We start from the raw sequence: 13559 nt of genomic DNA, 5'->3' as shown, positions 1-13559 counted from the left end.
TTTCACTGCTGCCCACAATCAAAGGCTAAAAGGACAGAAACCTAGGAAGGCAGCTTGTAGTAATGGAATAAACACTTAATTTAAAACAATTTAAAATTTAATTATACATCTGGATTAAAATTCTGGCTCTGAGTAAACTTGCACATGTTATCTAACTTCACTGGTTCCAAACTGCATTTCTAGTAGTATGTCACATTATCCTCCCTCATTCCTTCAACAATATACTCTTTAACCAATATTCTCCCCCAAACTGAAAACATTTCCTCCTTAAAATTATCCCAAGGACATGTTTCATTATCTGTCTTTGCTCCATCACTCACACTGTACCACCCTGTATTAAATCATGTATACATATATGTATGTATACACATATGCATATGTGTACATGTCTACATATACATATGCACACTCTACCATCTTGTATTAAAACACTATACACATATATAGTTTAATACAAGGTGGTAGAGTATGCATATATGTATATACATACATATATACACATATACATATATGTATATACATACATATATACACATATACATATCTCTCTCTCTCTCTCTCTCTCTCTCTCTCTCTCTCTCTCTTTCTTTCTCTCTCTCTCTCCCTCCCTCCCTCCTGTAAATTCCCTGAAAGTTTCTTGTGGTGTGTGCAATATATATTTAGAGAACTTGAATGATTATTTCTGAAACATCTGAACATAGAAACAGGCCATGTGAAAAAGACCTAGGAATTTAATAGACTGTATACAAGCCGATTCCTTTGTGTGACAAGGGATTCAAAATGTTCCAATGCAACCTTGAAGCCATTTAACTAGAAATACAGTAACCAAAACCTAGGAAGTGATTACCTTACTAAACTCTACACTTGTCAGGTGATGTTTAGATTAGAACATCCAGTTCTCAGCAACATATTTTAGGAGGGACATTAATAATTCAATTGAACCAGTATTTATTAAGTGTCTACTGTGTGCTAGGCACTGTGCTAGGTATTGAAAAATAAAACAGTGCTTGCCCTCAAATAGCTTACATGCTAGCGGATAAAGTAGAATATATATAAAGAGAATTATCGAGATGGTGAAGGTCTTGAGAAACAAGTCATATGAAGAATGAAGAAACAATGCTCCTGAGCTCCAACAGAGGGAGGAAAACGGAAATGAGCAGAGAAGGTGTTACATAAGGTATACAGGATCAGGAATTACAAGTTGGAAAGGATCTCAGAGCCCCATGATCTAGTCCAACCTCTTCATGTTATAGATGAGGAAACTGAGGCTCAGAAAGGGGAAGTGGTTTGTCAGGTAAATAACAGAGTTCAGGTTTGATTTCTTTTCCTCTGACTTCAAGTCCAGGGATCTTCCCACACAACCATATCATCTCTCTGTAGTTCTTTGGCCTTCAATCAAAGCAGATCCCGTGGTTTCTACAACACAGATTTCCACTGAGTTATCTCCTTCATCCTCTCCTTGCCCTAGAGATAAGTCTAGGTAGGACCCCCTAGTCTGCCTGGTCTGGACCAAAAACACTCTCAACTCATACATTCAAAGGATATTTTAAAAAATATGGTTAATGGATTATATTTCACCACCATAGATGCAATGAACAGCCACAGTCACCCTTAAAATCCTTGCTTTCTCTGTAAAGCCCTGGTAGGTGACCTTTAAGTCTCTTTCCCCTTAATAAACATTTATTAAGACCTACTTTGATCAAGGAATTATGGTAAAACAAACAAACAGAATAAAGAGAAAGTCTTTCAGCCTCAAGAAGATCACAACCTTGTTTCATTTTGGCAGAGTTGGAGAGACAGGATAACAATCCAGATCTTTTGATGCCAAGAGCCAGCCCCTTTTCCATTGCTATTCTCTAATTTCATCTCACCCCTTGCTATAAGCCTGTGGGCAAAGACTATTCCACGTATTTTTAAATCACCCATAATAGCATAATGCTAGACATACTAAGTGTTAAATAAATCCTTATTGAGCTATTAATTGATAGCAGTTAAACCACTGCATAAGGTCTATAGAAATTTATCCTGCACAAACTTCTTACATTATGAAATTAAACCTATATTGCACAGCTGTCAATATAACTACTAATATTATACTAGTGTCTAATTTTTACAATCTAACATGACATGAAAATGATCAAAGTTACAAAAATGTCAAATTGACAAAGGTGAATATAGTATAAACCTCTAAGCAATAATGTTAATTGTGTGTATTTGAATCAAACAGTATTAAATTACTGTTTCAAATGCACCTGGAATTAGTTATTAAAGGATTTTTATTATTTATACAACAACTAACAAAAGCCTCAAAACCAAGAATTGAATCTTTTATTTTGGGTAAAGTATGTTGTCGCCAGCTTCCCCAGGTTAAAGCTCTTTCTATGAAATGTAAATCAATAATTTAGAGGCCTTATAATTATGCTCCCCTAGATGGTTTGGTGGCATTCAAAGATTTGCAATACAACCAAATCATTATCAGAGAAAAGCCACAAGCAACTCCAAGATATTTATGGGAATCAATCCAATTAACTCCAAAACATTTTTAAGCACCAACCAAGCGGTAAGCCACTGCGTTAGCCTCTGAGAGGAGTGTAGGAGACAGGGAAGGCAAAAGCAAAAATTAAAAATTGTCTCAGCCCTCAAGTAACTTACATTTTCCTGGGGGCAGGAGGGTTGAGAAAGTGGAATACATGAATGGACTCAAGTAAAAAAAATAATATGAGGAGGGAGAAAGCATTAATAATTTTAAGAAGTGATGGAGGAACTTCCTCTTAGGCTTAAGGAACATTTTCAAAGGCAAAACAATAGGAAATGGAATAATGATAAGTAAAATAATGATAACATTTATATAATGCTTAGTCTGCAGCAAGCAATGTGCTAACTTCTTTACAATAACTCTTAAAGGTAGGTACTATTATTATTCCCATTTCACAGAAAGGAAACTGAGGCAAATAGAGATAAAGGTCACACAGAGTATCTGATGCTGGATTTGAATTCAGGTCTTCCTGCCTCCTGGCCCAGTGCTCTATCCACTGCACCACCTAGTTTCAGCAACAGCTAGTAAGCAAGTTTTCCTGGAAGGTAGAATGTTTTAAATAAACTTGGGAAGATAGGTGAGACCCATAATATAGAATCAATTACTAAGCATTTACTGAGCTCCCACCATGTACCGGGGATTGGGATAATTTAAATACCAGTCTGAGGAATTTGTATTTTAGACTAAAGGACCCTGTTCTTTATTCTCACCTTGACCTCCAACATCTCCACCCCTCAGTTCTTCCCATCTGGACCTCAGGTAAACCAGTTCAATTGTACGTTATCCTCTTCTCTCAAGTCCCTTGCCCCTTTATGCTATCAAAGATCTTTGCTCTGCGAAAACCCTAGCCTTCGATAACTCCCACCACTAGCTGCTTTCACGCTTACATGCTGATGAATGAAGCTGCAGAAAATCACCAAACTTTGCTGACAGGGTTCACTACAAATTTATGTTACATAATCTCAATTAAACCCTTACTGTGGGAAGGCAAACCCATTATGCCTCCCTAATTGATTCACTCTCCCACCCACCCCAGTGGCTCTTACAAACCACTTCCTAAGTTTTTTCTCAGTCCTTATCCTTTTTGGCCTCCCTACAGCCTCTGACACTATCACCCTCTCCCTTTTGACACACTCTTCTCTCTAAATTGTCTAAGTTCTCCTACTTTTCCTCCTGGCTATTGAAACATTCCTTCTGTTTCTTTTGTGAGATCTTCATCGACACCAAGCCCGCTAAAAATAATGGGCATCCATCAAGGCTCTATCCTGAGTCCTTTTTCCCTTCTATACTACTTTGCTCAGTGATATCAAATCCCACAGATTCAATTATCATTACCATCTCTATGCAGATAATTCTCAGATCTACCTATTCAGACCTAACCTCTCTCCCAACCCCCAATTTCAAATTTCTAACTGCCTTATAGACATCTTGAACTGGATGTCCCCCTAAACACTTTAAATTTAACACTTCTGTCTTGTTTCCAAAACCTTCTCCTCCACCTAATTTCTCTGGCACTGCCAAGGGTTCATCCTCCCAGTTTCCTAGGCTCACAACTTTGTTGTCATCTCCAAACACTCTCATCCCTCCATATCCCAGCAGGGGCCAAGTCTCTTCATTTCTACCTTCATAACATCTTTAGTACACATCCCCTCCTCGCCTTTGATCACTGTCACGCTGCAGGTCCTCATTACCTCATGCCTGGACTACTACAGCAACATGAGAGTCAGTCTCCCTGTCTCAAGTCTCTCTGCCCACTCTACTACCAAACTGATCTTCCTAAAATGTAGCTCTAATCATATCACCTCCCACTCACCCACCAATTCAATAAACTCTAGTGGCTTCCTGTTTACCTTCAGGATCAAATATAAAATTCTCTATTTGACTTTCAAAGCCCCTCATCACCTGGCCCTTTCCTACCTTTCCAATTTACTTACACCTTACTCCTCTTTAGGTACTCTGCAATTTAGTGACACTGGGCTCTTGGCTGTTCTACAAACAAGATGTTTCACCTCTTGACTTCAAGCACTTTCACTTGCTGCACCTCTCTCCAGCTCCCACACTCAGAATCTTCTCCCTCCTCATGTCTGATTCCTAGTTTTCATAGCTTCCTTCACGTCTTTGCTAAAATCCCATCTTCTGAAAGAAGTCTCTTCTAGTCTTTCTCAGTCTTAGTGCCTTCCTTCTGAGATTAGCCTCAATTTATCTGTATGTGTATTTTCTGTATATATATAAATTGTTTGTATTTTGTCTCCTCCTTAGACTGTGAACTCCTTGACAGCAGGGATAGAATATTTCCCTTTCTTTGTATCTCAGAGCTTATCACAGTGCCTAGCCCATAGAAGACGCTTAATAAATGTAAGAGGATTGACTGAATAAAGGAAACAGAGAGCCACAGAAGTTTCTTGAGAAAGGGAATGTCATGATCTAATCTGTGCTTTACGAATATTTGTTTTGCATCTGTGTGAAAACATATTGTAGTTATCATCAAAACATACAATGCTAGAAATTTTCACCCAGCAGAAGTAAATGTTTTCCCCTCTTCCATTTGGAGATGATATAGGTCATTCCATAAATGCATAATCTATAGTAAGAAAGAATTAAAATACTTTGCTACCAAATTCAGTAAATCAAGTCAATATATAAACTCAATGAAATAATATCTTCAAATCCAAGCAGTAACTCAACAAGCAGATATGAGAAGCAAGCATACTAAGGTCATCATCATTCACTTAAAAGACCACTCAAAGCACCAGGAATAAGACAAAAGCTTTGAGGCTCAGTGTGAATGGCAAGAAATGGCAACATTCTGTCCAATATATGACAGAGACAAGATTGCTGAGAAGTGAGATCATAAGTTGCTTTGGAGCAATGTAATAAATACTAACAATAAAAATTCCCTCATGTTTCACAGCAGGCCTTCATCAGGGAAAAAAAAAACCTCAAAGGTTTCAATTCATAGGCACCAATTAATTAATCAATACAGTATCTTTCCAAGGGAAGGCCATAAAACTTACTAAGAGACAAAGAGGGTTGAGTAATTTGCCCCAAGTCACAAAATGAAGTGAGAACCAAAAATTAAAAACCCTAAATCTCATTTCAACCCTCCATCTATCACAACTCAGTAAAATTTTCAAAACAATGAACTAGAATCTAAGTAGGTGAAAGCCTCATGATATCTGAAATTAGAGGTGGGGTAAAAATCTAGTTCTTGCTCCCAAGTAACCCTATAAAGTCAAATAATAATGTGCAGTCAGTACCTAATGGATCACGTTCCAAAAGTTTATCTCCAAGTTATAAGTTTGGAGCTAAGAATGCACTTTGCCATAGAAATGTTGATAAAAAATGAAAGTAAGGTTATAAGAAGAGTGCATAAAATTCTATTTTATGTCATTTAGAGGCTGTGAGATACAATTCTAGGACCCTGCTTATTTTTACACCACCCCTCCCCTCAAAGGAAGCTCCTAAAAATTTACAAAAGTACTTCATTTCTTTGCATGTGTCTAGAACAGACAAGGTGATCCTTGTAGATAGCTCAACTCATCACAGCTTCTAGCTGGATACATTTCACTATGGTTTGGATGCATATGAAATACTAGTTTGTCCACAGAAAGGGGTGTCCAGAAACCACTGAGGGGCTACCAGCATACCCCATGCACTGCTCTCTGTGGCTTTCAGACACTATTTCCTGTCAGCCCAGGTTCCCACCTCTTATCAGTTGCAAAAATTCAAACAAGGAGCAAGAGTAGCTCACCATATGAGCTACATTTATAATGCAGCTAAGCAATAGTTCTGCTGTACTATATATTACAAATAGTACTCTAGAAACCAAATGTCATTTACAATTAGATAAGATGTGGGGAAAGAGGCCACATGCCAAAATGGAAAGAGGAAGACTTGTATTCAAATTCTACTTCTGAATGAATAACATGCATGCAATGATGCATATATGTGCCAAACACTATGCTAAGCAATGGGGATACAAATAAAAAAGTGAGACAGTCTTTGTGCTTGAAGAGCTACAGGGGAGCGGTGACCCAGAAATGCTGAGTGGGGGCCCCTATCGGCAATCTGGCATACCCTTCCAGAAGCAGCACTTATTTGATTACAGCCTGGGTGATGGAGGAGGTGTGAGACAAGATAGATGCTTGCGGAAGCAAGATCAATGGCACTAAAATCATCATCTGAGTGGACGGCTGGAAGCCTGGGGTTGGCACAACATAGTGGGCTACCGGAGTCTCTGCTCCCTGACTCACCAATCAGAACAGCACAGCCCAGGCGAACCTCGATATTTATAAGCTGTGTCAATGTGGGGAAGTCACAACTTCTCTGAGCTTATGGTCATAGAGTCTCTAAGACCCTAAGCTATATATAGGTTGCAAACTGCCACAATCAAAGAATTTCCACCTAGAAATTACAGGTCCTTGTTGTTGTTAAAATGTATAAAGTCTTTGTTAAAATCCTCCTGAAATGCCCTGTGATGTGTGATGGGGATGTGACTGGATTTTCCAAAGCTATCCCAAAGCAAGATAAGCTGTGGTAGCTCCTAACACACTCCAAAGGCTTTGAGTTCAAGTCTGATGATGGACTAGTCTTCCAAGAAGGAACCTAGCCTAATTTAAAAAGGTACAACACCAAAAGATTGGCCCCTAAATAATGAATGTTTTGCCCACAACAACTCACGAAACCAAAATACTGATAAGCAACACTCTTTGTGGAAATAAAGAACTGGAAATCAAGTGGGCATCCACTTGGGAAATACTGTGGTATATGAGTGTAACGGGATATTTATACGAGTGTAATAGAAAATTATTGTACAACAAGAAATGACAAAACGTATCAATAAAACATACTTAAAACAACAACTTATTTTAACTATCTGTGAAGATCTCAGATGAACTACAACTTTCACAGGCAGTATGTCCACAGCAGTGAAATCACAGATTTTTTGAAGCATCAAAATAATACATGAAAGCATTTTATAAACTGGGTTATGCAAATGTAAGATATTATTGTTACTATTTTAGCTGCTGGTGATGATGTTACTTATAACAGTTTCCATAGGAAAATAATGACATTGTTATTGACATGAGTGGTCTATCCCAAAGGTATACCCCAAATATCCCTAATACTGTCCTTCTCTTCCTTACATGATTTCCCTTGGTGATCTCATCTAATTCCATGACTTTGATTGTCATCTCTATGCAGATGTCTCCCAAATCTATATATGCAATCCCAGTCTCTCCTAAATTCTTGCACTACATGTCCAATTGCTGTTTTCCAGCAAATGAATGTCTCTCTAGCACCTCAATCTCCTCAAACTCTAATGGAGCAGAAAGATAAAACAATGCATTTTCTCATACAAATAACATTATTCATGGTGGTTATGGGTGCCAGGAGAGCACATAAAAGCCAATTTACCCAAAATTCAGCTGAATCACAATACTGGTATTATCATCGAACCTAACCACCACATAGCATTGTTTCTAAGAGAAAATGGCCTTCCAAATTCTGACTGGGGGTGTTTGGTACACATTTTCTAGAGGTTCATTTATCCCAACACCCTCAACTAAAAGCCCACAGTAATCTTCCCCAGCCATTCTTTCTTTCCCTTTTCCTGTCCAGGCTAGACACTGAATTACGATCCGCAGACCTGTCAGAGAGAATCCAGAGCCACCTCTATACGCTAACTCTTTGATCCACTTACCCTTCCCAACAACACTGGGCTGCTTCACCACTCCAGTAGATACCACCAAACGTCATAAGGACTCCTGGCCTTGTAACTGAACCTTTCGGGCCTTCAGGCCTTTCCATCTGCCCTACAGCTGGACTCTCCCACAAGTATTATCTGCCCTAATTGAATTGTGAGCATCTTGAGAATAGGGACTATCTTCTTCTATTTGTATCCCCAACATTTAGTACAGTGTGTGGCACACAGTAAGTGCTTAGTAAATGCTTTTTCCTTCATTCACTCAATGATCCAGTGACACAAGTCTACTACATTCAAGGGTGGAGAGACGTCCTAAACCTAGGTTAGCTCTTCAAGGGATTATGGTACTAAGTGAAGGGTTGTAAGGGGACAATTACTCTTGAGTTGAATATTTCCACTTGTTCATTTAGAAGCTTGGTAGAAAGAGTCAGATATGATGAGTAGGAAGGGCTTTCTGATACTTATAGGTCCTGAGGGGTGAGGGAAAGAACTCTTTCAGATAGTGTTGGCAGAAGTTGTTCTAGTTCCTTAAGGATGAGGATCATAGAAAGGGATTAGTTGTAGCTATTTTTAAGGACAGATTATTCTTTTTTTTTCAGGCAGTTGGGGTTAAGTGACTTGCCCAGGGTCACATAGCTAGTAAGTGTCAAGTGTTTGGTCTGAGGCCGAATTTGAACTCAGGTCCTCTTGACTCCAAGGCTGGTGCTCTATCCACTGTGCCACCTAGCTGCCCCTAGACAGAATATTCTTAAACAAAATGCCTCTATCCCCATTTTGCAATATAAAAACAGCTTTCCCCCTCAGACATCTCAAAAGTACTTTGTTTTGGTGTCATATCCACATACTTACTACAATCTCTTTCAGGGCAGGAATTATGCATTATTGAAACTTTGTAACTTCTAGACACCTAGCATAGTGCTCTATAATACAGGTCCTTATAAAATGCATTGTTTGTTTTATCACAGGGTCTTGAAAAAGATACCAAAAGAACTGTGTATATTTCAGACCACAGAGCATAATTTAAGCACCTTGCTTCCTTACCAAAGATAGTTACAATAAAACCCCACCATAATGTTAATATGGGCAAAGACATAAAATACCACCTTAGACCTATGGTATTAAAGAGCTGTACTATATACAACCACTATGTACAATGACCTGAACTTGGTTTAAAAAAAAAAATCCAAATTCACAAATAAAACCATCTACGGATGTTGATCACCCTGGGCAGTTAACGGTTTTTATTTCAGTTTTTTGAAGATTCCTTTAAAGAATAAGAAATTCCTCCTAGTGCATTTATTTGAGAAGCTATGACCTGAGAATGCTAGAGTAACTAGAAAAAGAAAACTAAAGGGAAATGAAAACAAATTATCATTTCAGAGATTATTTATGTCAATACAAAAATAAGATTTGATTAGCTAAAATTTAATATACCAAAAATTTTTGGAGAATGTAAATATTACATAAAATGAGACAGCTTTGCAAAAGACAATTCAAGGGATGTGCATGAGCTTTTTTTAAAGATAATTTTATCCACTCTACCACATTCCCACTCCTAAATTAACCAAATTCAACTACCTTCCCAGACAACTTATTACTAGCTTTATATCCAAGTGTGCCATTTCAAGGCACCCCAAGGAGCAACATTCAAAGATAACATTTACTTTTTGTGTTTTTGGGCAGAAGGGATAGGGCCAGAGAGCCAAGGGTTCTTAATTGCCTTGAACTCAGAAAACTACATACCTGTGTTCTGTGAGAACATTTACTGCTGAGGGGTGATTGGCACAGTATGCAAGGTACAAAGTTTTCATTTGTGGCATCAGATTTAGAAAGCAGCCTCCAACTCTCTGCTGAGCTTCAGGCAACCTAGAGATAAACAACATGAAATAAAATAAAATAATCATAAGTTTCAAAATCAAAAGAGAAGGTGCTTAACAGTAAAAATACAACATTTAGGCAAGAAGCTCTCATCTGATCTAACTTATCATTATAAAAAAAAAGATGCACCACAAAATTTGATTTCTGCTTAAATATAGAAGAATAATTATGCTCACAAAACTACTGATTAAACAAAGTAATAAGTAATTTCCTATTCATCCAGTAGTTAAACTACCAGTAATCTCAACCATGTGGAGGGAAAAAAAGAGTTATGAAGCTAGAAGACTTGTAAATACTAAACAAAATAACTACCACAAAGCCTTACTTTAGAATGTGATATTAAATAGTTGCTTATTTATAAAGTTACTTATTTATCTGTTTTTTCTCAGAAATTCACTAACCCATAGTGATTGTTCTAAATCTCATCTCTCCTCAAGCCACCCATATATTCCCTCCTCCAGACTTCTCAGGTAAAGGTGTCACTTCATTCTTTGCCAAAACAATGAAGCCACTGTCAAACTCTCTCCTTCTCTTCTTACATCTCCTGTTTTCCCTATCTCTCAGCACTCAGACATCTTGTGCCATCACATCCTCTATCACTCATTTTCAGTTGATATGTGTTACCTAATTTATTTTTATTTTCAGTTCCAAAATCTCTCTCTCCTGCCAACTTCTTCCCCTACCCATTAGGAAGGCAAGAAATATGATACCTACTGTGTGTGTGTGTGGGTGTGTGTGTGTGTGTATAAAGTCATGCAAATCATACTTCCAAATTTGCCATGTTGGTGGGGGGGGGGGTTTACAAAGAAAAATAAAGGGAAAAATATGCTTCAATCTAAATTCTGAGCTCATCAGTTCTCTCTCCACAGGTAGATAAGCATTTTACATCATGAATCCTTTGAAGTTGTGGTGGATCATTACACTGATCAGAGTAACTAAGTCTTTCACAGCTGATTATCCCTTACAATACTGCTGTTACTGTGTACATTGTTCTCCAGGTTCTGTTCACTTGACTTGGCCATCAGTTCATGTATATCTTCCCAGGTTTTTCTGAAACCATTTTCTCCATCATTTCTTACAGCACAATAGTATTCCATCACAATCATATACCACAACATGTTCAGCCATTCCCCAATTGGTGGGCAATCCCTTCATTTTTCAATCTTTACCACCACAAAAAGAGGTGCTTTAAATATATTTGTACATATGGTTCCTTTGCCTTTTTCTTTTATCTCTTTGGGGTATAGACCTAGTAGCAGTATTACTAAGTCAAAGAGTATAGTTCCCAATTGTTCTCAGGAATGGACTAGTCCACAACTCCACCAACAGTGCATTAGTGTACCTATTTTCCCACATCCCCTCCAGCATGTTGGTTTCCTTTTCTGTCATCTTAAGTGAATCTGATTGGCATGAAGTGTTTAACAGTGTATTTCTCTAGTTATTAGTGATTTAGAGCATTTTTTCAAAAGTCTATTAATTGTTTGAGTTTTCTCTTCTAAAAACTGCTTGTTTGTATCTTTTGACCATTTAACAATAGGAGAATTGCTCCTGTTTTACAAATTTGGTTTTGTTCTCTATATATTTGAGAAATGTTAACTTTATCAGAAAAACTTACTAGAAAAAATTTCCATTTTCCTGCTTTCCTTCTAAACATGGCTACATTGGTTTTGCTTGTGCAAAAACATTTTAATTTTATGCAATCAAAATTATCCATTTTACCTCCTGTGGACCTCTCTATATATTGTTTGGTCATGACCCTCTCCCTATCTATACATTCAATAAGTAATTTCTTCTGTGCTCCCCTGAGTATAAGATATCACCCTTCAGGTCTAAATCATGTACTCATTTTGAACTCATCTTGGTGTATAGTGTAAGATGTTGTTTTATGCCCAGTTTCTGCCAAATTACTTTCTAGTGCTCCCAATATTTTTTGTCAATAGTGAGTTTTTGCCCCAATAGCTGAGATCTTTAGGCTTATCAAACACCAGGTTACTATGCTAATTTACTTCTGTATGTTGTGTACCTAATCTATTCCATTGATCCACCACTCTTATTTATTATCTAGTACCAAACTGTTTTGATGATTACTACTTGGTAGTACAGTTTGAGATCCAGTACTGCTAGGCTTCCTCACTTCATTTTTTTTTCCTTGATTACCTTAATAATCTTAACCTTTTGTTCTTCCATATGAATTTTGTTTTGTTTTGTTTTTTCTAGTTCTCTAAGTTAGTTCTTTGGTAGTTTAATTGGCATGGTACTACATAAGTAAACTAATTTAGGTAGTATCACGATTTTTATTATATTGCATTATATTTATATATTTAATATATTGCATATATTGCATTATATTTTATTATATTGCATAAGCAATTGATATTTCTCCTATTATTTAGATATGTCTTTATTTGTTGAGCATTTCGTAATTGTGTTCATATAATTCCTGCATGTGTCCTGGCAAGAAGACTCCCAAGTATTTTATACTGTTTGCAGTTATTTTAAATGGAATTTCTCTATTTCTTCCTTCTGGGTTTGTTGGTAATATGGTTGGCTGGTTGGTTGGTTCACTTGTTGTTGTCCTTTGTTCTTGAAGACGACCAAAATGACACTGCTATGTTAAGAGTCAATTTATAGTGTGCTCAACCGATATGGCTGATCACATCAATATGAGCTCAGGATGCTCTACCACAGGTTGGGCATAAATAGTTCATGTGAACATCTGGGGCAGATTCTCTAAATTGGTACATCTCACATTCTTTTTGAGCTACTGCAATTCTGCCTTGCTCATACAGCACAGCACCTTCTCTGATGAGGGCACACCATGCTGGTGTATCTCAACTACTAAGAGCTGAAGGAGCCATACTGATTAGTGACAAAGACATGATCCTGGAGAGATGGGCTAAACACTTTAGTGTTCTCAACAGATCATCATCAATCAATGCTGAAGCCATTTGTCATTTACCTCAGGTTGAAGTCAATCTCTCTTTAGACAAATTTCCAACTGAAGAAAAAGTTTTGAACGCTATTAAAAATTTTTGTTGAATTTGTGTCCAATCTACATTTTCCTTTGATATTTTGCACATTTAGATGTTTTTATCACTGTCTTTTTCTGAGTTTGTGTCTTGAGCTTCCCGTCACAATAGCAATTTCTTATGATCAGGTACATTTTCTAGCCTATATTTTGACTTTGGATTTATATTAGTGTTAGGCTCTGCTCACCTCTGAGGATGGGGGGAAATGGAGGAGGTCAGGCCTTAGTTTCTGTCTTTTATGAACTTCTTTTTGCTTTCACAGATCAGTGAGAGGCCTATAAGTTATCAGTGCTTTCAAAACAGTATATTCCAGATTTGCAATCTGCCCTCCTGGTCTGTACTCTGGTCCTTACTCAGGTAGGTTCTCTGTGACCGTGACCACTCCTGGAACTGAGATCTAGTACTGGGT

General features: G+C 37.5%; 1 protein-coding gene across 4 annotated transcripts in view; it reads right to left on the bottom strand.

Annotated features, from left to right (window-relative positions):
- LOC114046192 (rho guanine nucleotide exchange factor 7) overlaps positions 1-13559 on the bottom strand; it is a 317431-nt gene that overhangs the window by 73054 nt on the left and 230818 nt on the right. For all 4 annotated transcript variants that reach the window (XM_027866436.1, XM_027866435.1, XM_027866438.1 and 1 more), the window contains one exon: positions 9987-10109. In XM_027866436.1, coding sequence (XP_027722237.1) covers positions 9987-10109 — 123 coding nt within the window. The remainder of the gene's footprint in view (positions 1-9986; positions 10110-13559) is intronic.

The sequence above is a fragment of the Vombatus ursinus genome, unplaced genomic scaffold, assembly GCF_900497805.2.
Source record: "Vombatus ursinus unplaced genomic scaffold, bare-nosed wombat genome assembly UNPS02014781.1, whole genome shotgun sequence".
Taxonomy (NCBI): Eukaryota; Metazoa; Chordata; class Mammalia; order Diprotodontia; family Vombatidae; genus Vombatus; species Vombatus ursinus.
This window is presented reverse-complemented; position numbering and strand designations above follow the sequence as displayed.